Genomic DNA, 23526 nt, shown 5'->3' with positions numbered 1-23526 from the left:
TAATAATGTGCTGTAATAAATTTATATAATAAACTATAAAGTTACACATATAACAACTATTTTTTACTTATATATATATTCTGTGCGTGCAAAACATTAAACAGTAATAAATACTGCTTATATTATATATTCCTAAACTAGTTTAGTAGAGGTATAACCCTATAAGTTATACAAACCAAACTTTAACTTAAGCTCCTACTACCCTAACCTACCCTTAACCTAAAGTCTGTGCGCCTATAACTAAACTCTAACTTAAAGCTTCTAGTACTTCTACTAACTTCTAACCTAAAGTCTGTGCAACTATAACTAAATATATACTTAGTAGTAGGTACTTTAAACCCATTTACTAGTCTAGAAAGTATTAACCCTTAAAAAGCAGTATTATAGCTTTAGACACAGTTTTAGTGCGTAGAAAAATAAGCTTAATAAGCTTAAAGTGCTAAACTACAAAGCTATTATAGTAGTTAAGCAGGCCTTATTAAGCAGCAACCTTCTTAAAAACGCGCTCTTATTTATAGAAGTTGTTAGAACTAGTTAACTTAATAAAATTTTTGCTAAGCGCTTGCTTAGTATTAACTATAAGTAAAAATATATCTAATATTGTACTATACCTAATATAATAGTGCTTTAGTAAGTTAGATAGACGCAGTAGTCCTTAAGCAACGTAGTAGTTAAGCAACTTAAGTAAATTAATGTAAATACTATAGTTTTAAAATTAACTTTGTAGTTAAAAAGTAACTAATATAATTGCGCAACAGTAGTAGACTAGTAAATAAGTTTAAAGTACTTACTACTAGGTATACATTTAGTTGTAGTCGCACGGACCTTAGGTTAGGGGTTAGTAGAAGTACTAGGAGCTTTAGGTTAGAGTTTAGTTATAGGCGCACAGACTTTAGGTTAAGGGTAAGTTAGGGTAGTAGGAGCTTAGGTTAAAGTTTAGTTTATATAACTTATAGGGTTATACCTCTACTAAACTAGTTTAGGAATATATAATACAAATAGTATTTATTACCGTTTAATGTTTTGCACGCACAGAATATATATATAAGTAAAGAATAATTATTATATGCATAACTTTGTAGTTTATTACACAAATTTATTACAGCATATTATTATAGTAGCGCAGAGGTTTTATCCTCTTTTGCGGCCGTTGTTTTTAACGCGAAAGGGTTACTAGCTAATTGTCTACTATATTGTTATTTAAACTATTGTCTATTTTACTTAACTGCCTAATACTAGTTTTACTTAATTCCCTAATACTAGCTAGCAACTTAAACAGATTGTCTATCTTGTTACACAGCGCTAGCTAATTGTCTGTAGAAGGATTAAATAATACAACAAACTATCCTCCTAATATTTAATATTAAAGGATTATAGTCTGTTAGATTATTTGCGCAGAAAGGTTATGCCTTTAATCCCTAATTATATCCCTGCTAATATTAAAGACGCGTTTAACACCTACTTATGCAATTAGTACTATTAGGATATTTTTTGCAACTTAGGCGAGTTGAGGGTAGATTAATTTGTTGTCTTTCTACTACCCTAGCACATTAAAACTGTTACCTAATATAACCCTAAAAGTATTTAGGTAGGATTCTCCTTCTTAGCGTGTTAGGCCTGTGTCGTCGTTAATTTCTGTAATAACTAAACTCTAGCTAGAGATAGAAAGTGTACTAGACTGCAAAGTAGACAGGGAAGGAGGCTTTTAGAACTATTTACTGCCTACTAACTATCTTAGATAGCTACTTAAAGCTAGGGTAAAAACTCTAGCTCTAGTATTGTTGTAATAGTTAAAGTAGTCTAAGAACTGCTAATAGTATATATACTTGTCTTAAGCATTTTATAACTCTTCTTATACGCGTAATTAGCGTGCGGCTGTAATAAATAACTGTAATAATAATACTTTGTATGCTATAAGCTTTTAGGATAAGTCTAATATAGTCGCGCAGTTAAATAGGAATCCTTACTCTACGCTAGTTCTTAAGTAATACTTCCTTAGTTTTAACTAATTTTTTTAGGCTGCAGCCCTAATAACCTCTAGCTATCTAGTTTAGTTTATATTGTTTAACTCCTCTTCTAGCTCTTTAGTTATATTATCTAAAAAGTCGAATAGTTAGTTATACATAAGCTAGATATACAGGATCTAAAGCTTCTAATTCTCGCTTAGGAAGTTTGTAGCTTCTTTAAACTTCTTTAGCATTTAGGTAATTGCCCTAAAGTGCTGCTATTCTATAGCTGCTAGTTAAAGTTTCTTAAAATCTTTAAAGTCTGCCTCTATAGTATTGCTACAAGCAGAAGAGCTATTTGCGCTGCTAGTCGCCTTTAGCGCAATCTCTTGTTCTAGCTATTTATTAATATAAGGTTAGAGCTTTACAGCACGCTTACACATATTATATATAGAATTCTATTTTGTCCTAACATCTTGTATTATAGAAAAACATTCTCTTGCTAGTACGTCGCGCTAGGTTACAATAAAATACTTAAAGCGCTGTAGTAATTAATTAATTGCAATACAAATAGCCCAGAGCTTCCAGCTACTTAGTACGTAATAAATATATGTAATAATAAATAACATACTTTACAAAGCAAGTTAGGAATAGACATTTGTGTCTGGATTTTATTTATATATTGCTGTTGTAGCGTCTTACTGTTCTTAACCTCTACAGTAGCTAATAGCTTAAAGTAGTAAATAATATCTTAAACTACAAGATTAATAACATATGCAAAACAGGGAATTATATTCTCCTAAGCGTTCTAGGTAACGTTCTCTTCTAATAGTTTTTGCTAAATGCCTTAAGCTATTGTGCTATTATTACTTGCATTATTATATATAATAGCAAGGAGTTTCTGTGTTGTATTTATTTCTTTTAGGACTTATAGTACTTCTATTGCTATTAAATCTCTAGTATAGCTCCTGCGTATTAGTAGGAAATTAAGTAGCGTTTCCTTAAGCTGCTAGTCCTTATTAATATAGTATCTATTAATAGCTAAAAAGCTAAGATAATTTGCTGCAAACCACGCATTTAATGCAATAGAAACTTTTATTGCATTCCCAATATTATAGAGAATTACTACTTTAGTAGTGTTAAACTAATCTAAAAACGTTTCGCGGAATCTAGGACAGGTAATTATTAAAGAATTAGGGCAGAGGAAGCAAAAGAAGCGTTAGAATAATAGTTGCTTAACTATTTAAAAAGTCTAGTTATTGTTTATAATTACTTATATAAGCTTATTATGGAACGCGTACAGAAAGTAAGTAGAGTTTAAAGTAAGCTCTTCCTTTTGCTAAAACTAAGGTATATATGCCCTTTTATAAACAGGTAATTTAGTATACTTACAGGCTTAAGATTTAAAGTAGTTAAAAAAGTGCTTTATGCTAATTGCGTTTATACTTAGATACTATAGTATATAGCCGCAGTTAAAACAGTATACGTATAGGCAGCTATTTACAGCATCTAAAGCCTCCCTAAATTAAGCCTAAACAGAACTTCTGTAGAGAGTAGAGCTCTAATAGAAATTACTAGTATTAGGATTTTTAGCTTATGCAGTCTTATTCTACCACGCGTTTTAAACAGCAATAAGCTAACTTTCTGCCTCTAAGTTTTCAGCATTTAGGGGGGGGCGTTTAATAAAGGCAATTGTTTCTTTTATCCTAGACCTTAAAGTATGTAGGGCTAGTAGTTTAAGTTTATAGAAAGCTTCTAGGAAGTTTAAGTCTAAACCTGCTATATATAAAAAAGAGGACAATATTATAGTAATAAAAAAACGTAATAATTGGGCACAGCTTGTAAGTAGAATGTAGCCTGTAAGTAGAGCAGAATAACTAATAATTTGCAAAATTTACTACAATAGTATCTATTTAGTATTCTTTGTATTTATAAGTTAAACATTACATATTTATTCTAAATTAAGTTTAGTTTAAAAGGTGATTGTTATATTAGTGTAACACCTAACAGGATTTTTAATATAATATTTTATTATTATTAGCTATAATTATACGCTAATTAAACTGCAGTATCTACATATCCTACTTATATATTATTATTATTAGAAAACCTTTCCTATTTTAACTACTTATCCTCCTCTGTCTCAAGAGTTTCTTTATTATACTTATTTACTCCAGCCCTAAAGTAGTTTTTAAGCTCTAAATTATTATTATCTACCTCTTCCTTACACTTATTATTATTACGTCCTTTAATATATGGCTTGTTACTATATAGCGCAATATTATTGCTATTTTTTATAAAGTTAAAAATAAAGGCAGGCTCGCAGCAGCTAACAAAGTAAGTAAATATACGTAATAATAAGATATAATAAACTTATATCTACTTTTTGTTAGTTATTATCTTTAGTTCCTTAGGGGATAGCTTATTGCAGAATTTCTCCCACTCTTTTTTTACAGCCTTATTTTTAAAACTATTAGTATAAAGCTTTTTAAGCCCTTTATTATATATATCCTGCAGGATCTTTTTAAATGCGCTACTAGAACTATAGACGTGTTTTTTAAAGCAACTTTCTAGTATAGTAGAAGAGCTCTTCTCTTTATTTGCAAAGCCTATAACTTTTCTTAGGGTTGCTTTATGTTTCTTTATGTCAACTTTATGCTTAATACTATCCCACTTTTTGTAAGTAGCAGTTAGAGTTATTTCCAGCTACTTAGCTAAGTATTATAAGTAAAATAATATAATAAAAAGACGTAATTACTTACTACTTTTGCAGGAATTAAAGCGCACTTCTACAAGCTTTTTTTTTGCCTGTGCAAGTTACTATAGTTTTTTTTTTTTAGGCAGTAAATTGTGCTCTAGGTTCTTATTAAGTTTGCGCTTAAGTTAGTATTTTGCTGCGTAATTAGCTGCTTTAGCAGCTATTAATGCCTTTTTTTTTTTACTAGCCAAAGCAGCTTGAGTTTTCTGCGCAACAGTATAAGGATTATTACTTAGTAAACTTTTGTGCAGTACTTTAAAGTTAATAAAGTAACTTTTGCAAAACCCTGCTAAACTACGTTGCCCAAGAGCCTAAGTAATTTTATTATCCCTAAACGCGAAGCCCTAGTTATATTAGCATATAATATAATAAAAGGGCGTAATTATTACTTTGGTAAGTTTATACTACTTGTCGCTCTTAAAGTTTAGCAGAATTTCTGCCTGGGCAAATAGTACTAGCTAGTTAGGAAAGTTCTTAGCTTTTTGCTTAATAGCTTGCATAGTGTTAAGTATATTAAATATATGTAATTAAAAGTAGGTAGTGTATAGGCAGTTAGGAAACTAAGCTTAGTTTGTATACTAAGGGCAGGAGGCTGTGCGCACTAGCGCAGTTTAGAGCAATTACTTTTTCTTTTACTATTCTAGCCCCCCCTTTGTCGCATTATACTAATATTAGCTATTTTAGAAAGCGCATGTCTAATTGCATATGCCTGCAAATTATTATAATTATTTATTATAGAGTAGGCTGCATATTAATACAGGGAGCTAAATATAGCCTATGCGCACTAGCGCGGTTTAGAGCATTTACTTTTTCTTTTACTATCCCAGCCCCCCCTTTATCGCATTATACTAATATTAGCTATTTTTAAAAGAGCGCGTTAAGTTGCGTATACTCGCAAATTATTACAGTTTTTTATTACAAAGTAGGCTATTTATTAATATAAGGAGCTAATCGCGCTAGTAAACAACTAAACTTACTTTTACTTCCTTACTATAACTATAATCTCTTACTTATAAACCTAACTTTATACTTTTTAACCTTTTTATATTTACTCCCTTCTAATTCTGCGCAATATAAACTTCTTAACTACTACTAAACTACTACTCTAATAACTCTACTATACACATTAATTGCTCTACTATAGCCCGCACTTGCCCCCCTGCTAAAAAGCTAACACGCAATCTACGCAATACGCAACTAATGCTAAATAACCTACAATATACGCAAATAGGCGGAAAGGCCTCTTATAAGCAACTAGCTGCTAAAGCTGCGCGCAAAAAACTATCTGCCCTAGCAAAAATTAGGAAGAAGCGTTGCTTTAAGCCTAGCAGTATATTATTACAGCTATTTATTATATATTATTTTAATAGTACGCAGCAGTAGCTCTTAGACAGATTAAAAAATACTAAAAAAACACTAACTTACTCCTCCTCAAGATTCCCTTTTTACATTTGTGTTAAGAAATTACTAAAAACGTCTCTAGTAAATAGCAGTACTTCTGCTTTTAGAAAACTGCCCTACTTGCTATTTAAAAAGCTGCTAAAGCTTATATAGTTAGATATATAGAAAGTATACTACCCTAACTTATTTATTTACTATATAATAATTACTAACTGCTCTAAACTGCAACATGAACGCTATTTATGCAAAAAAAGTTACTATCTAATATAAAAATTTACAGTTAGCAAAGCGGTACTACAAAAGGTTGAACCCTTTAGTTATATAATTAATAAAAATTACTTTTTAAAATAATTTGTATAGCGCAGATAGCAAATAAAACTACTAGCAACCCTATTATTATTAATCTGTAATAAATAACTGTAATAACTACACCCTAACACTAGCTACCCTAACCCTAACTGATTTTTATACCCTAACCTAAAAATTACTATAACTAAAACCCAACCCTACCTAGTCTGTGCGACCCTACCCTTACCTAAAGTCTATACACCCTTAACTCAACCCTAACCCGTTTTTAGTATAAAAGTATTAGGTTTAGAGTAGGTTAGGGTTAAAATCTTATATAAAGCAACCCAACCCAAACCTAGCCTGAACCTATTTACCAGCCTAAACAGTAGTGCAAAGAATATAGTTTATTATAGCTAAACTGCGCGCAGGTGCGCAAAGAGGCTTATAACCTATAAAACTAAAAAAAAGTAATTGTATTAGATAATATTCTATGTAAGGGGAAACTATGTTTATATACAGAGGGGAGTAAAAACAGAGTAAGCTAGTCTGTTTATAGACTAGCGTGTCGGGCACATGATGAATCACGTGTTGGGAATCCAAACCAACAGCCGTCCGGGGCGACAGCGTTACATTGGTCCCGCTGGAGGAAGTGTACACGACGAACATGTTGGAGCCAGCCATGGCTTGCCCCTGACCGAGTGCAACCCATTCATAGCTGGTGGGCGCGGATATTTGAAAGAAGATGTCTCCACTTCCAGACGATGCAGTGCGCTCGGGGATGTTGAGCTTGAAGCAGACGTTAGTCGAGGGGCAGACGCTTGCCACCTGAGCCGAAGCGTAGGATGCTGATTGCTGTCAGTTGAGGAGATACTGGACGACTTCGTGGTACTCACCCAGTGCCAATAGGCCCAAAGCACGTAATGAGTTCGTACTGTCTCTCATGTTTGCGACGACCGTGTCGTTTCAGCGGCACCAGCTTTGCTATGTAAGAGGCGCTGGTTTGGCGGCTAAAGGGTGTCCGCAAGCGGAAGGGAGCTTGCTAGGGTTGTATATAAATACAGTCACTGAACGACGAAACAAAAGGGAGGTGTAGAAATAAAGACGCAAGCAACAAGGCAGAAGAAGAGGGAGGCGTTTCGAAATGGGCTGAAGTCAAATAATCCCTTGATGATTTGTCGAGGTGGACAATGGTTTAATAGTTGGAGGGACCAGGGACGGACGTGACAGCCGACTACAGGTTACAATATGCAGGGTACAGGGTAAACACCGCTCGAGCACGTCTGATGGCCATGTATACTGCAAAGTTTGCGCGCTAACTTCATAGTCAACCAAGATGTCCTTCTGTACTGGAGTATACTTGTCCGTATGCGGCGGTGCGGAGAGCCGTATTTGCGGGTGAGCTTCCGTCAAAGCTGCCAGCGCAAAAGGTACGCGTCACGCCGCCATCAGGCTTGAATATCTCAGGTCCGCAGCCTATGGGATCATTTCAAGGCTTATCGTGATACACGGTGTAATGTGAGGGGAACCAAAGCGGCTGTGCTTGGCATTGACGCGTAGTGGAGGCTGAGCGCGCGAACAAAGAAAAGCAGCCCCTGCTCGACGAATCATGACCACTGCATTTCGCAACGTGAACGGTCCCGAGACAGGGGACAGTAGATGGAGCATGTCCGCCCGAGATCCTGTGCGGGAGATGTTGAACAGGGAGATGTAAATCTGCGGAGTGGCCTGCGCTTCGAGGGCACACGTTTCACCTCTGTCCACGTTCCCTTGCATGGAGTTGTAATCACAACCCTTGACAATGCTCGCGCAGCATACACAGAATTTCCACATCGTTATATGGCTTGCTTGAGTGTGGGTTGGAAGAGGGTCACGACAGTCAACCAGTATTGGGTTGACTTTGCAATTACAACTCCACTTTCTATCAGGCTAGACTCAAGAGTACCCGTCAGGCTGGTCCCTTGAGGCGGAGGTCTTGGCCGGCCTTACAACCGGCCCTTCTTGCCTGGGAGCCTGCTGCATTCTCTCTACTGGTATTGAGGGAGCTGCAAGGAGTTAGACGAGGGCTTCTGACATGTACATCAGACCGCGTCACCTCTAAGCACAGCAGCATTATCGGTGCATCATCACAAGTTTCACCGACATCATACAATGCCAAGCGGCACGTGCAGGCAATGTCCGGAGGTCGGTCCGACGCATCACCTCTTTGAGCGTCTTTGTTGTAGTGAAAAAACCCACAAACAAGTTCTAGTCTCCCAAACCACCGAAAAGTAGAGCCAATCGGCCCGCTAGAGACGAGCTACACCCCATATTATCCCCATAATCGTATTCACGGTGGCGCTTCGCCTCAATGAGGGTCTGTAGTCCCTTGGGTGTACGGGGCACGCTACTTCACCACGGCAGCTCCGACCACTGGGCTCAGTAAATCCTCCGCGAGTGAAGGTCGTCCAAATAATGCACTGCCTCACTGAACTCGTCAGCATCAAAAACAATTCGCGACTGCAGACAAAAGGACGGACAGACTTTGTGTATCGGAGTGTGGCTGGTCCTGAACAACACAAGTATTGAGCAGTCACGAAGTTATGAATTGTGACGCTCTATCCAGCAGTCATAACAGAGCATAGACTAGTGATGTTCTCGATATTAATAGCCGGCCCAACCCCTTGGTCGTTTTCATTGTGGTCTGAGGAATCGTCCGTTTTCAGCGATGGTAGGGACTGCAAGATTACAGATCGAAAGATCGTCCAGATGAAGGTTTGATTTGGCTTGAGATGGACCGAGACCTGGTACAGGGAGAATTACTGAGTCAGTGCCTGTCCGCTGTTCAAGTCGCGGGTTGTTATGGATGGACTTCAACTGCGGCTTCCGCTTCTAATCACAACTGATCGAACCAGAAAAGCGCATTGCGAAGCCATCGTAATATACTCGCGCAGTAGAACGACTGATTTCAGGATGACCTTTAGTACCGCTTGCTGTGTCTTGATAGATATCCCACTCGAAGATAGGTAAGTGAATATCACGCGTACCAGATTCTTTCTCGCAGACTCAACATGCAAAGTTCTGTTCCGTATAGTATTTCGTCCCACCTTGCACTCTATTTCCTCAATTGACTCTTTCTCCATCATACTCGCAAACGCGGAGACACGCCCGGCACTCTAATGTGAAACATACACTGCCACAGAAATATCAAACGCACCCTGTCGACCGAGAGAAAAAGGGAAGTCAAATCCGAGGCGCACCAAGAGCTCAGCAGTACAAAAAAAGGTATAGCAGAGAATTGCTTGCTATATCCACCCCCCTTCATTCTAAGCAGTAAACCTAACCGCACGCCCGCCCTTCTCCGCCCTCGCCGCCTCAAACGCCCTCACAACAGCCGGAAACCACACATTCGCCATCTTGACATCCCCAGCGTCATTCGGATGCACGCCATCACGCAGATCCGCCGTCCCGCTGAACCCCGTATACTGATCGACGACCCAGATAGGCGATGCGGTGGTATTCAGGCCCTGGGCCCAAGGTATAATAGCTGTGTTAAGGGCCTGGATCTGAGGATTATAAGACGCTTGGCCCATGGGGATGATTTGCGCGACCTGGGGCGCCTATTTTAGCACTGAAGCGTTCAGAATATAGGATTGAGCGATAGCTGGCTAGACGGGATGGGTTGGGTTGCGGTTGAACGGGACGGGATGAGGACAGAGGGGTAAAGTAGCAAAACAGCGCCCAGCGAGAAAGGGAGATGGGTAAACGCACAACAATCTTCATCCCAGCATTATGCGCCCTCATCGTCGCGATTAACTTTGTAAACGCTCCGAGAATCTCCACGACAGACTTCTTCCCCCGAACGATATCATTCGTGCCCAAATGCATCGTAACCACATCCGCCGGATTCGTCTTCAGCCACCCATCAAGCTGATTTTTACTCGCTATATCGACGGCGAGAAAACCGCTGTGGCCCTCGTTATCGCGGTCGTATTTGGTGTCCTTGCAGCTATTCTCCGTTTTCCCGCTGCCGACGAAGTTTACGGCAGATGTCCCCCATTCTGTAGATTGGAGTTTATTCCAGAGTTTGGCGCGCCAGCAGATTATCTCTGTTATGCTGTCGCCGAAGGGCATGTAGCGGATTGTGCTGTTGGCAGTTTGCGCGCTGGTGGTTGCTGCCAAAGCGGTGAGTGTGAGATGCTTTAGGGATACCATGTCGTGGATGGCAAGGAACGCTAGGGCAATCCTTCCTATGGTTATAAAGTATTGATAAGAAAGGCGTACCCCGCGTTATTTTATCACCGCGAAGGAGGCTACGCTCCGTGTAGATGAGATATATCCCGGCAGCTGCATTTAGCCTCGTCAATTACCACTCTACGAAAGTGACGCGAGCATATCCCTGGCCTGATTGCCCTCTACTAGAGCCTTCATATCAATAAAGCAAATACTATAAGTTCGATACGATATCGCACTCAGAGCCTCCATATGACCATCATGGCAGAGGCTATGAAAACATATCGCAAGGATGAATCTTGCTGTTGATTGGAAAAACCTGAAAATTCTGTTAGCAAGGAATGCCAGGAATACCCGGGCAACACAATGACGCAGTAAGTTGCATTAATTGAACGAAATCTGACCTTTCCATCTTTTTCTCTCTCATCATCGTCAATACCTCTCATCATCGTCAATACCTCTCACCGTTTCTGCAACCCGCCAAAGACCTTACTCGCCGCCGAACTAACCTTCAGCACATCACGATACGTAAGACTGATCCTCGTACCCCTCACATTTCGCCCTCCCGCATCCTCAATAACCCCTGGTTCAGCAAGTAACCCCCAATTCGCAACCGTCTTCGCACTCAACCCCTCATCAACCTCGACCGACGCAATCCCATGGAGTAAATCGCGATACGCAACGCCAGTAGTAATAAGTAATGAGCGCGGTTCCTGGAAAATACGGGTGGGAATCGTATACCCCATCGTCGACGTCAAACCCTCATCCAGGCTACCTTCGCTGTCCTTGCAATCCGCAGGTTCGCTCGTGGTAGTCCCATCGTCTTCGTTCCCGCTCGCTTTCGAACTAACTTCCAGACACACCGCGCCACCCAGACTCACAGTCGCTACAACAGGCGCATACGCACCGCCATCCTCATGCGGCATAATTCCCTCACCCGGCCTATACTCGTTGATCAACACATGATTCGGCTGCCGATGCGGCGTCCCCTCGAAAACCCCCCGCTCCTTGAAGCGCTGGAAAACAGGGTGGGTGAGATAGGCTGGTAGGGGCGCGGCGAGGAGCGTGTTGTTTTTGGTCAGAGTGGAGGGGTGGGCTTGTAGGCGTCGGCGGGTGAGGTGTGTCCAGCGCTGGGCGGGGATCTGGGGTGTGTTGGAGGTAGGAAATGGAGGGTGGAAATGTGTTGGGTTACCTTTTGCAAAATCGAAGCTTCTTCTTCTACCGAGATGAAATTGGGAATGTAGTAGAAATCTGGCGGAAGTCCCGCTATACGAAACGCTGCTAACGACGAGCTCATTTGGCTGGAGGAGGCGTCTGTGTGTGTCATTGCATCGAAATCAATAATCTACCAGTTTGGTGCCAAGTTTGCTTTAGATCGATTACTGCGGGGGATGTAGTGATGGTGTTCGTGTGGGGTAGAGCTTTGGAGACGCGAGGTAGATTAGTAAGCTAGTCGCGTTCTCACGTGCTCTGGAAGTGCATCCGCATCAGTCTGCTGATATAGTTTTGTCACGGAGGTATGAATGCTTTGAGATACCATAATTGCGAATTGCTTGTATGTAGCCCATATATATTGTATGATGCTGGCAATATGCCGTCTAAATATCTTCCAGAGGTAGAGGAAAACCTCACTCAAACTATATACCTCCAGAAACCGACCAACTCCGTCCGATGCATGCCTTCAGATGTAAAGAAACTTCCTGCTGTGTATGAACATAGTGGATGTATAAAAAAGACGCTGTTGTGAGTCTCGTGGCCACCTTCAAAATACAAGTCGAACTGCAACGGAATGGCAGAACGTCGCAGCCATGGCCCGTAATGCGACGCAAATTACTGTAGCACATCCATCGTACCGTAGTCTGTTCAAAAGGACTGTTAATAGAGCCGATTTGAGGCATAAATGAGAAAACGATTCACAACCAAGAGTGTACCCGACGAATGACGCAGGAAAAAGAACCGGAGAGCACGCGTTCACATCACAACGCAGCCACCAGGTCCACTTCTCGCACGTCGACGGCGCCCAATACCGCCAGTAACACCCGCGCCGCCCTCTTCTTCGTCAGCATGCATGAGCTGGGCTTCGCGAGCTCTCCTTCGGCGTCGACGAGCACCAGCGCCACCCACGCCCGCCTCTTCATTCAGCATCATCCAATCGGCCCACTTGCGCTCTAGACGAGCAGCCGCAGCAAAGTCGCCTCTCAGGACGCGCTTGGTGTGCTCTTCAACAGTGGGCTGCCAATTGTAGAAGCATTTCAGACCGATGATCTCGCGCGGGTAGGTGGCGGCTTTGGAAACCGAGTTGGGAGACGGGCGAGTGATCTCTGCGTTTCTGGAGAGTACTTCGCGGACGCCGGTCCAGGTGACGTTGGCGCAATCATATGCCACAATCCGCAGACCCACGTCCGGTCGCTCGGAACTAGTGAGCGGTCGCGCGGCTCGATTGCGGTTGCGCATGCTTGCTGCAGCCTCGGTAAGGACGAGATCGGAGATGCGTGTGTTGTCCATTTCCAGGGAGGACAGCTTGGAGCAAGCCTTCAAGACTGGGAGCATGCCAGCATCGCCCAGGTTCTCGCAGTAGGAGATGCACAAATGCTTTAGGTGCGGAGCGCACGGGGATTCGGCGAGCGTCTTCAATACATGGTTCGTGAGACCGTCAAGCTCTTCGATGTCCAAGTGAGTGAGCACTGGAAGCGTAGGGAGTAGAGTTGTAAGCGCATCGTCTGTTAGACCGCCACATTTGGAGACTTGTAGACCCTCGAGAAACGGGACATTGTGGACTAAAGACTTGACTCCAGCATCGGTGATGCTGCGGCAGCGGGTCAGATCTAGGTGCTTTAGCTTGCGGGGCGGAACGATTGGCCGATCGGTAAGGATGTCGACCTCTTCATCTACGCCCTCGATGAGAGTAGCCAAGGAATCGTCATCAAGGCTGTCACAATTTGTCAACACCAGTCCTTCGAGCGTGTTGCGCTTGAAGAGCTCAGCCATTAGATCCGTGTCATCCCAGCCTCGTACCTCGCCAGCTCTCAAGTCTCGCAGCTTCGGGCAGCCCTCAACAATCTTTTTCAAGCCGCGATTGTCGATGTTATTGCACCACGAGATGTTGAGCACTTCGACTCTGGGACAATGCGACGCGAGAATCTTCATTGCCGCATTCGTTGCACCAGAAAGACCAGAGAGGTTGACGTGGACTAGGCGGCTGTTCTGTAATAGCAAGCAGTGGAGGGAAGTTCGGTCGATTCGGCACCCCTCTAGTGAGAAGTTCTCCAGATTTCGGCAAGACTCAATGAAGCCGTTCTTGTTCCACTGCTCCCTCAATTGCACACAGCCTCTCAAGTTCAGGTCCTTCACAAACGGACCCGCTGATGTGATGATGTTGACCAGCGCATTGGAGGTAATGTCGCGGTAGAAACCGCTTGTGTCCAAGTTGCTCCAGAGCTGGCCATCGAAGCACATGGCACGCCACGACTTGGATACCCGGGAGCATCGAACGATCTCCTTGGGTGGTAGGTATCGGAGGATTTGCATGCGGATCTCGGTCGGCATCTCCCCCCAGAAGCTGAAGTTTGGCCGTTTCTGAAGCTTATTCTTGATGGGCCGCGCAAAGTAGTCAGCCTCAGCCTCGACGCCCTCCCTAGACAGTGGTCGTCGAGCCGAAGGTAACGGCACAGACGAAGGGATGTCGGGGCTCCGCATTCGTAGACGAGTTCTCTCTTCGAACAGCGGGAACGGACTGCAAGGTGGGCTGTTGGCGACCGATGTAGGGGCTGTGGAGTAGCCATTCGACAACTCCGAGGAGTAGGAGCTGGCGAACGAATTCCCGTATGGCGAGCCTGGCGATGCCAGAGACACGCAAGACATGGATGCCTTTCCACCACTCCTCAGGCTTTGTGAACGAGGCCTGCTGCTGAGGCCAGCCAGACTCGGGGAAGAGCCCATCCGCTGTAGTCCATGCAGGAGCCGCTGCCTCCCTTTCATCTTTGGTTGTTCAATCATGATGGCTTCGCTAGGGGGGGTTCCCGGGGTGGAAGGCATCTCGTTGTGCTCGACGACAATCGAGTCAATCGATAACGGCTCCATGGTGAAGCGTGAGGGTAGGATATGCGATCTCGGGGATAAGCGATTCGGGGCGGGGAAGGAACGACCTGTGGATGTCGGAACGATGGAGGAGGTCTTGGGTTCGTCAACAGGATGAATTGACAACAGCAGAACCTAGATACGCTCTCTACCTCTGCCAGCGAAGAAGAAAAGAAACGCGAGCGAGCTGGAGCGGACCTGGTGGTTGGGTGAGCGGTTTTCGACGGCGGAATGGCGGAATGGCGCCAGTGCTAGAAAGCGGGGAGATGGCCCGTGTACGCGAAACAGAGAACCATCCGTTAACGCTTCGGTCAACAGTCTTCAGCCGTCAGCATGGAGGAGCCGGGAAGCATCCGTGGCAGATGTTCTAGTCACTGGTAGCGGTAGAAACGAAACGACGTCGATACGTGCAGTGCAGTGCAGCCCCAGCTAACATTCATAGTGCAGCTGCGGAGGTCTTATCGCACCCCCGGTTATCGATTACAGCGGCAGGGGCGATTGCGCCGTGGCCACGTGCCCCTCCGACTGGGGGGCATCAATCATCCGCACCATCTTTCTGTACTGTATCCATTTCCCTTACGAGGCATCAGTCGCTTGACCACTGAAACAACGGCGCGTGAGGCCTTGCCTGTCCCCCCGAGAAAGGAGTACAACCCACAATACCAGCTACTCGTCGAGGAGCTGGCGAGGCGACACTTTCGGTCGGTTCTCCACTGCACTCCACACCACTCTCAGCTGGCGTTATGCAGGGTCAACAATCAGCACCCTTTTTCTGTTTAGGCGTAGTCGAAATGCGCTGCAAGTGGCAACCTGCCGGAATCCCGCCAATCTAGAGAACTTCTAGAGCGTCTCGCTCGGAAACACCTGGAAAACAGGAAGAGTCGTCCAGGCCCAGCGGCACAAAGGCCCAATTTCCGGGCTGAACAAATGTCGAGTCTGCGCTTCCAGACTACAGGATGAGAAAGTATACAGCATTTCGATGCGTGCGGAAAGCTCTCAGGTCTTGAGACATGTGTTGCGCTGCAGCCCTCGATCATAGCATGCAACTACAACACGGAGAACATGACCGTGTGGCGCGATAATAGCAGCATATCACGATTCAGACGTAAGCACAAGACACTCCCGCGGGTCAGATGCAGAGCACGCATGCTCGTTGGTGTGACAAGCATAGAAGCTACCAAACACCTTGGATCATGCGACAAAGGGTGACTGTACTGAACTGGAGAATTGGGTTTTCGCAATTACCCCACAGTGGAGCTGTTCTCGAGAAAGTGGGGTGAGGTCTACATGGAGTGGATCACATGCTACCTTTGTTGTAGGACCTCAGCAGTTGTAGTAGCTATGACGAGAACATCACTATTCAAGCGCCAGAGCACATCGTGATACCTTGAGCAAAGCAGATCCTACGACTTGACCGCCTCACCCTTCAAATGCCCGACAAACCTCGCATGTACCCCCCTCCAGTTCTCCTCACACTTCCCCTTGACAGTGCCCACCAACATCCTATTCGCCTTGATCTCAACATCCTCCACTAAACTCCACTCTCCCCTCTCACTCTCAGCCACACCACCAACATCCTCCTGCGCCAGCGTCTCCGTCTTCAATAGCCGCCACGTCGTCCTCTGCACGAGTCCCAGCGGCGCCTTGATAGCCCACAAGATGCCGTCGTCTGTATCTGTAATGTCTGCTTCAAAAGCTACCGTGGTGTCCCAGAGGCCTTTTGGCAACGTGTGCATGTGGTCGGTGACTTTGTAGCGCTTTGCATTTGGGTTCGCGGGGTCCGCGGGCAGGGTTTCGTAGTGTGCCAGTTCGGGGTCGAGGCGGATCAGGAGGTCGTGGTTGTGGAGGTGCGAGAGGGCGTGTTGGAATTCTGTTCCGCGTGGGAGGAGGGTTACGTGGTGGAGATTCGTGGTTGTGTTGAATGCTAGCGATGTTAGTTGGTACTGTGATTATGAGGTGGAGGCGTTGGACACGTACAGAACATGGCTGCGAATTAGATTCTTGTCTATCTGTTTTGTTTAGTGGTGTCTGTGTAAGTGTGAAGTATTATAGAGTTCAAGGCGTGTTCGGCGAGCGGGAGTACTAGCATCGCATCTCCTCCAGGCACAAGGGTTTCATAACATCAAGCCTTGTCTCAGCTTCGATGATTACAGCTACTGAGAAGCGACGATTGTATCTAGGCTTGTAATGAACGCGTTAGATGAGACCTATAATTATCGCACGGTGTAATTGGACTGATGGTACAGTACAGCCTCGCTGTTTGATGAGGAGGTTCGCGTGCGCGTCAACCGAAGTATGACGTCGCGCGTAGGTTCATTCCACCACACCTGTTGTTGGCTCATATACGCCCATTTGCTCTGCCATCCACTCGACAAAATTCAAGTGCAACTACGATGGCTACTCAACAGACTCCTATGGGTCTGGTTATCGCGCAAACCATCGGCATCACAGCGAGCTTGTTCGTGCTCGGTGAGTCTGACTAGAGCACGCGTGAAGCATATAGAAGGGCTTGAGCGATCTGAACCGTATTGTGCACCCTTAGACGACGAAAAGCTGACATGCTTCTTATCAAGGTGGGAATGTCGGTCTTTCAGTCGTCTCTGTCCCCGCCGTGATGCTGGCCCCAGCTCCGCTCGCTGCAAAGCAGTGGTACGACGTCTACATGCGGAGCGGCGCAATCGCCCGTCCTCTGGCCATCCTCAGCGCAGTTGCTACCGCCTACGTTGCCTATCACCGTATGTAGACCCTACGTACATCCTATATGCTTCAGGACCGGTTCTCTCTAACCGTCTGTAGAGGACCCCAGCTCCACGCCCTTCAAGCTCAACATGGCTGCCACCATTCTGCTCCCCAGCATCGTGCCATTCACGCTCGTCTTCATTGCACCCACGAACAACAAGCTCCTCGCCAAAAAGGACCAGCTTGCGTCGGCGTCGTTAGATGATAAGGCTATCGAGGCGGGCGTTGCGCAGGGCGAGACGGTGAATGCGCTCCTTGACCGATGGGCTATGCTGAACTTGGCGCGCGCGGCGCTCGTAGGTGCTGGGGCATTGTGTGCTGTGCTCGCTGCGCTGAATAAGAGGGAGGTGGTTGGGTTCAACACAGTTAGGCTTGCGTCTGGGGCAAACAGGATGGGCTAAGAATGCAGCGAGCGTCCCTCACAGCCTCAGCCGGGTGGATGGTGCGTCGTCTGGGCATGCGACTTCCTGCTGATAGATTGAAGCCTAGCTAGGTTGAAGATGCGTCGATACACAACCAAGAGGAGCTCGGAAAGATATGCATTGCTGTCTGGGCCATCGAAGCGGGTGCTGATTATCCGTCTTCGGATCGGTACACAGGTGCGGCCCGTTGACTGACAGGGGACAGACGAATTAGCTTAGCCTGTAGTGCACCTCCCAACCGCTTCTATGATTCCTTTGTCCCTAATCTACAGGTTATCGCTAGTCTCGACTCGTACATATTCACCTGCGGTATTGCGTTTGTGTCTTCCACAAAAGCAATTCTGGTGGTGATACCGTGCTGCAGCAGGTGGCTGGGCAACGGCACCTCAGCCTCCACGAACAGGTTATCTGGTAACACAAGCTTGCCCCGCTACACAACCCTTAGTCTTCTTTTTTCTCCACATTACCTTTACTCTCATCCATATCTCTACATCATCCGCACTAGTTATAGTTCCTCCATCCCCGTCAGATCCTACTCCAAGTACTTTTCCAGAACCATTAATAGCTCAATTAGGGCGTAGGCGCTTGGGAATCCTCTGTCCCTCCGAATCCTATTCGCACCGCCCTCTACCCACACCGTTTTGCTGTCTAGCGTTCCTGAAAGCATGCCTATCGCCGCGAACGCAAATCTCCACCATTGGGTGAAACAGCACAACAGACCCCATCGCGAAGAAAGTATGCCAGTCCCGCCGGACAAATGCGACTTACCTGGCTTCCCAGGCGTCACCGCAGAGCAGCCAAAGGTCTACTCTAGAAAGCTCTGGCTTGTCTCAGAGAACGACCGTCGGATCAAGCCGAAGTTCCTATCAACTCATCCTCAAGTGCTCTTCAAACTCACAGAGAAGGTCGTCAACAAGCTTGCTACTAATCACGATGCTTTGCACATGGCCCTAGCTGAGCTTTACAACAACGCGTCCGACAGGGAGAAGGGCAAAAGCAACTTTCTCGCTCTAGAGGCGGAGCAAATTCTCACCCACGAAGGCTATGGTAAATATGTCTGGGGCGTAGCGCCCGAGACCCAGGCGCTGTTGGGTAACGCAGAGCAATCAAATCCGAACTTGGACCCGGTCTTGGAGGCGGAGCTGAAGCCGAAGTGGTCTACTTTTGATGAGGCTGGAGTGCTCACTCCTAACGACTACGAAGAGTATGCTTGAAGACGCTCCCCTTCATCTGGTTGCGCAGCGTTGCTGACCCCCACAGGATTACGCTGAATCTTCGACATTGGATGGCCGCCCGAATTCACGCCAAGATCAATGCCCCTTCCAAGAAGACACCTGTCCGGGCTAGTGCGAAGAAAGCGCGAGGTCGACGAGGCCAATTGTCTACACCACCTTCATCCCAACAGCGAGCGAGGGCTAATGGCAGCCGGACTGATCGAATGGTAGTAGGCAGTGTTGCTCCTGGGGCAGCAGCTAATGGAGGACACGACCCCATGGAGTTCGTTCAAACCCCCCAGCGATCTCGAAATGGGGCACTCATTCGCCCTAGTGCGAGAGTGAGGGCTCAACAGAATAGAGACCAAGTCTCGACGCCAAGCAGACTGAGAGAGGGGACGAATCTCGGCCAGGCTGACCACTTGTGGGCAGACATTTTCTCTCCTGTGAGAGAGATAGCAGCTGCTCGAGGAGATGACTCTATAGAAGATATTCAAGCACCACAACAACCTCCAAACGATGCCACCATTGCGTTTCCCATGGGCGAAGAAGCGGCTAGCGACTTGGTAGACCCAACAGAACTCTTCCTAACGCTGCAACAACCTGCCAGCGATGTCCCTCATTCATCCGGCGATTCTCTATACGGGTCCGACCGTGATCCTGATCGGTCAGGACCACCGGTCCCCTCCACGGAACCTACAACGCCGGATACCGCCTATCACTCGGATGCCGACACTGTTAGTCAGCAGGTCCATCGAGAGGCTACAGCCATGAGATTTGGCCAGTCCCCACCAACCGCCCGCCCCACTAGAGCGCTGATTAAAAATCAACGCAAGCTGAAACGATGCCTGGAACGAGTGATTACTAGCAGTCCTCCGAATTACAATCTAGTCCTCCAAGAGCTGAAGCAGAGCGTACAAGGCGCCTACGAGGAAAGCGCATATTACAAGCAAGAGAATGAGTTATACCTTGAGTTTGAGGAGTTAGGACGAGCATTTGATTACTGGACCACGTTGATCGATGAACTCGTAACGAAACGCGCCGGCTTTAATGGTGTACCGTGCATGTCGTTCTTTACATCCGACTACTTGTATGAAGATCGCCTCCGCGGTTTGCAGCACTTGAGAGAACTCCGTCTCTGGCGCAAGGAAAAGGCAGACACAACGAACTGCAATGGCGAGTTTGATGTCGACATTTTGGTAATCGACATCGCGACGATGATCGAAGGTCTTCAAGGTACCGAGCATCGTTCCTACCCCCCTGAGGAACTAGTCCGGCATTTGAAGACCTTTAATCGACCGCTCTTTGAATGCTTTGGATTTACAGCTAGGTAGGGAGGCAGCAAGGGCATTGGGCTTCGACTTGCCAGCCCATGAGGATCTGGTCTGAGCCACACAGTTTCTGGTGTACGTTGTTGGTATCGTATTACTTGATCAAGCCGAGATGCAGATCAATATGTGGCCGATGACATTCAGGCATCTAGATGTTAATATCCGCGAAGTATGAGATTTCGCACACAAGGCTTTACGTGACGTGCATATACACATATACCATCAAGATGCAAATAAATCAGTCGCCGCTAGGGAGTCATGTTAGATACCAAACACAAGCTTGGTTCTCAACCAAAGAATCAATCACCCTCCACACCCACCACATCCTCCATCACCCCCTCCGTCGCCTCCTCCATCACCACTTGTACACGTCCCACACCCACCACTCACGTCTCCATGCCCACCACAACTCGCTTTGCATCCTGGTGTCCCATCACCGCCCGCACACGCACCCAGACTCGTACTCCCTGCACATGTAGCCGCAACACATCCTCCTCCTCCACCACATCCGCCCCCACCATTCCCGTTGTTATGCACCACGCTCGGATCGGCATAGTACGGAACATACATGGGCATAGGGTAATACATAGGATACCCATACGCGCCATATAGATACGCGTCATTGTTACGAGACGGCGTCTGCTCAGACTTCTTCTGCTTCTGATAGCGCTTACAAACTTTAGCATACTGCAAGTCCAACTCCTCCAGTTCCCTCCTCCTTTGCGCGGCTGTTCTCTCCGTGTCGAGGACGAGCGCGTTGTGTGCGCTTACGTGCGGGCCGGCATGCGGGTCCTTTGTGAAACCCTTTTCCTCCAGTTTGTCGACGCTGAGCGAGGCGCGGCGCGAACTGAATTTGTTGAGGAAGTTGGAGCGCAGCGGCTCGCGCGTGCATTCGCAGTACCAGCAGGAGCATTCTGAGTAGGGTTGACCGTATTTTTTCTCGTAGGCTTGCGAGGTGTATTGGAAGGCGGTGTGGAGGGTGCCTTCGGGGATCTTGTCGTCGTGGTTGAGAAACTTTTTCGTCTCGGCGAGAGTGTAGCGGTAGTAGACTTGTGGGGTGAGTTGGTGCGTGTGCTGGATGAGAGGTTAGTGTGAGTTAACATTTTTGTTCCTTTGAGGACGTACCCATGCTAAATCGACGTCCAGGGTTGGCACAACAGTTTTCTTTGGCGAGTCGGCTGCGAGGAGTACGAATCGATGGTACTTGACAATGAGGCGCTGCACGGTCGACATGAGGCTCGGACTGTGCAACCAGTCCAACTTCCTCATCTTCTGCACAAAGGTTCCTTGTCGCAAGACTGCGCCCGCTAGATCAATGCCAAATATACTAGAGTTATCCCAATAGTGGCTCAGCATCTTCCTGACCGCTATCCGGCTACCCTTGGCAACGAACACGGGATCTTTCTGCGACGCATTTACCTTGCGAATGTCGTATTCTGACTTCATCAGCTCCTGAAACATATTTTTGAGTCTATCGACACTGAGTATCCTTATGTCATTGCGAAGAAAGGCGGGTCGGAATTCAGGACATGTCAGGACGACGCGGTTAGGGAAGAAGGCGTCGTGGGTCCCGATATTTTTGCCCTTTGTCGTGCATTGTGGCGAGCCCCAGATGTTCAAGATTGTCCCGGGAAGAGGTCGCTGTTTATCGAGGAGGTCAAAGGCATCGTTCATAAATTTGCCCACGCGCATCCGCTCGTGCGTGAAGGTGAACCCGCATGCAGAGCAGTCTTCTTCAAAAGCTTGTCCAGCAAAGCCAGTGTCAGAGGTGAGGTACCCTTCCATAGTTTCTCGTCCAGAGACGCTGGGAGGCCGGGTCCAGGGTACTGTAACCACAGCGGTGCACTGCGGACAGGTGATCTTCTTCAGTCCTTCATCCATCAGCGGATCCCAGGGATGTCCTGTGGTTTTTTCGAACTCGGATGTGTCCTTCCGGCTATACTCAAAAGTATCGTTATCAATCGACTGGTAGATAGACTGCCAGGGGAAATGTGTGCGCCACAGTGCATGTCTAGTGTGCCGGATACAATCTTCGAGGTAGATCCGAGGGTTCAGCATGTGCGCATGCCAGACCATGAAGACATCTAATGGAGGCAGAGGATAATCTTTTCTTTGTTCAAGACCAAGACCTTCGGTCGGAAATCTGTCAACTAAGACTGTCCAACTGTATGTTTCCGACGAATCAAATGCACGCGTTGTGATATTAGACGACCAGATGCTTGAGCGTAACGGATGAAAGGCATGCAATGCGTTCCACCATGCTTCATACCTATCAACCGCTTTTGCAACGAATATTGTCCATTTCTTGTCCCGGATACGCTCCGCATGGGCTGCATCCTGGTTTTCTGTGTGTTCTGCGGCATGCGCCTCGACAGCTGCTCTCGCCGGATCTTGGGTGTGAGACCCTCCTTGTTGTTGGCTCTCGTCCGGTGGTGGTAGCTTGCTATCCGCTGTTTTCTCCGTACTGATCCCGAATAGGCCGTCATGGTTGCCAACGTCATGCCTCAGTTTGGCGAACGCGTGTAGTAGCTTCAAGTGCGCAATGCACTCAGCAGGAGTTGGAATTTCTAGCGGGCTGAACGTGAAATCCAGATCTTCGATGGCGGGAATGCTCGTTGTTGGTGCTCCTGCCGTGTCGACATTAGAAGACGATGCGGGGACGGATGGTGGTTGGGAACTGTATGGCGGCGGCTCAGCGTAGACAGGGTCAAAGGTCTTCATCGATACCCGGCGCATATGATTCTTCGTCTTTTCTGCGGCGGTCCTTTTGGCTTTCTTGTCCGCCATCTTGGTGTAACTAGGCAACAGATCATATACAGCGGAGATGGGAGGTGGCTTATCCCAAGAGAATTTTCCAAAAGTGCCTACGCCCAAGTTGAGCTATCGCTGGTTCTGTGAAGATACTTTGGGTGTGGTCTATCGGTCTTAAAGAACACTTCGAGTTCGCTTAACAATACCAGATCCAGGTACGCGGTGGATACAAGGCTGCCTAGTCTACCTAGGTAACTATATAGGCTTAATCCGCGGTCTTGGAAATTTCGAAGAGGCTGAGCTAGAATGCATGACCAATCGCTGCTGCATCTTTGCGCATGCAACGCTACATTCGCTCACCGGGACGTGGCGCATGCTAGCTAGTGTGCA

General features: G+C 46.4%; 8 protein-coding genes across 8 annotated transcripts in view; 2 read left to right on the top strand and 6 right to left on the bottom strand.

The window, feature by feature from the left end:
• K460DRAFT_290583 (iron reductase domain protein) overlaps positions 1-7227 on the bottom strand; it is a gene marked incomplete at both ends in the record, with an annotated part of 30206 nt that extends 22979 nt beyond the window's left edge. The window contains one exon of the mRNA XM_040929212.1: positions 6979-7227. Coding sequence (XP_040785737.1) covers positions 6979-7227 — 249 coding nt within the window. The remainder of the gene's footprint in view (positions 1-6978) is intronic.
• Positions 7228-9469: 2242 nt separating this feature from the next.
• K460DRAFT_418288 (carbohydrate esterase family 3 protein) lies at positions 9470-10920 on the bottom strand. Its single transcript, XM_040937933.1, has 2 exons — positions 10141-10920; positions 9470-9980 (listed from the first exon to the last, which is right to left on the bottom strand). The coding sequence occupies exons 1-2, from the start codon at positions 10582-10584 to the stop codon at positions 9696-9698; spliced, it is 729 nt and encodes a 242-aa protein (XP_040785736.1). The 5' UTR covers positions 10585-10920; the 3' UTR covers positions 9470-9695.
• Positions 10921-11063: 143 nt separating this feature from the next.
• Positions 11064-11899, bottom strand: K460DRAFT_378373 (uncharacterized protein; the record flags this gene model as incomplete). Its single annotated transcript, XM_040935069.1, has 2 exons — positions 11064-11744; positions 11795-11899. 2 exons carry the CDS (start codon positions 11897-11899, stop codon positions 11064-11066), a joined length of 786 nt encoding a protein of 261 aa, XP_040785735.1.
• Positions 11900-12143: 244 nt separating this feature from the next.
• On the bottom strand, positions 12144-15104 carry K460DRAFT_368089 (RNI-like protein). The gene has a single exon (XM_040933705.1). It carries the CDS (start codon positions 14680-14682, stop codon positions 12574-12576), a length of 2109 nt encoding a protein of 702 aa, XP_040785734.1. The 5' UTR covers positions 14683-15104; the 3' UTR covers positions 12144-12573.
• Positions 15105-15891: 787 nt separating this feature from the next.
• Positions 15892-16716, bottom strand: K460DRAFT_368088 (uncharacterized protein). The gene is made up of 2 exons (XM_040933704.1): positions 16657-16716; positions 15892-16603 (listed from the first exon to the last, which is right to left on the bottom strand). The coding sequence occupies exons 1-2, from the start codon at positions 16661-16663 to the stop codon at positions 16083-16085; spliced, it is 528 nt and encodes a 175-aa protein (XP_040785733.1). The 5' UTR covers positions 16664-16716; the 3' UTR covers positions 15892-16082.
• Positions 16717-17334: 618 nt separating this feature from the next.
• K460DRAFT_368084 (uncharacterized protein) lies at positions 17335-18039 on the top strand. Its single transcript, XM_040933703.1, has 2 exons — positions 17335-17414; positions 17476-18039. The coding sequence occupies exons 1-2, from the start codon at positions 17342-17344 to the stop codon at positions 17817-17819; spliced, it is 417 nt and encodes a 138-aa protein (XP_040785732.1). The 5' UTR covers positions 17335-17341; the 3' UTR covers positions 17820-18039.
• A 466-nt stretch (positions 18040-18505) lies between these two features.
• Positions 18506-20388, top strand: K460DRAFT_407533 (uncharacterized protein; the record flags this gene model as incomplete). Its single annotated transcript, XM_040937083.1, has 2 exons — positions 18506-19044; positions 19101-20388. 2 exons carry the CDS (start codon positions 18506-18508, stop codon positions 20386-20388), a joined length of 1827 nt encoding a protein of 608 aa, XP_040785731.1.
• A 300-nt stretch (positions 20389-20688) lies between these two features.
• On the bottom strand, positions 20689-23172 carry K460DRAFT_288043 (uncharacterized protein; the record flags this gene model as incomplete). The annotated part of the gene is made up of 2 exons (XM_040929015.1): positions 20689-21459; positions 21511-23172. The coding sequence occupies 2 exons, from the start codon at positions 23170-23172 to the stop codon at positions 20689-20691; spliced, it is 2433 nt and encodes an 810-aa protein (XP_040785730.1).
• Between the last annotated feature and the right edge of the window lie 354 nt (positions 23173-23526).

This window comes from Cucurbitaria berberidis (genome assembly GCF_010015615.1).
Source record: "Cucurbitaria berberidis CBS 394.84 unplaced genomic scaffold K460scaffold_4, whole genome shotgun sequence".
Taxonomy (NCBI): Eukaryota; Fungi; Ascomycota; class Dothideomycetes; order Pleosporales; family Cucurbitariaceae; genus Cucurbitaria; species Cucurbitaria berberidis.
Note: the sequence above shows the minus strand (reverse complement) of the source record. Positions and strands in the feature narration are given on the sequence as shown.

Coding starts and splice junctions, on each gene's coding strand:
- K460DRAFT_368089 (XM_040933705.1), bottom strand. CDS start 14,682: ATGGAGCCGTTATCGATTGACTCGATTGTCGTCGAGCACAACGAGATG.
- K460DRAFT_368084 (XM_040933703.1), top strand. CDS start 17,342: ATGCGGAGCGGCGCAATCGCCCGTCCTCTGGCCATCCTCAGCGCAGTT. Junction 17,415..17,475: donor CGCCTACGTTGCCTATCACC/GTATGTAGACCC, acceptor AACCGTCTGTAG/AGGACCCCAGCTCCACGCCC.
- K460DRAFT_418288 (XM_040937933.1), bottom strand. CDS start 10,584: ATGGTATCCCTAAAGCATCTCACACTCACCGCTTTGGCAGCAACCACC. Junction 9,981..10,140: donor ATGCTGGGATGAAGATTGTT/GTGCGTTTACCC, acceptor TAGGCGCCCCAG/GTCGCGCAAATCATCCCCAT.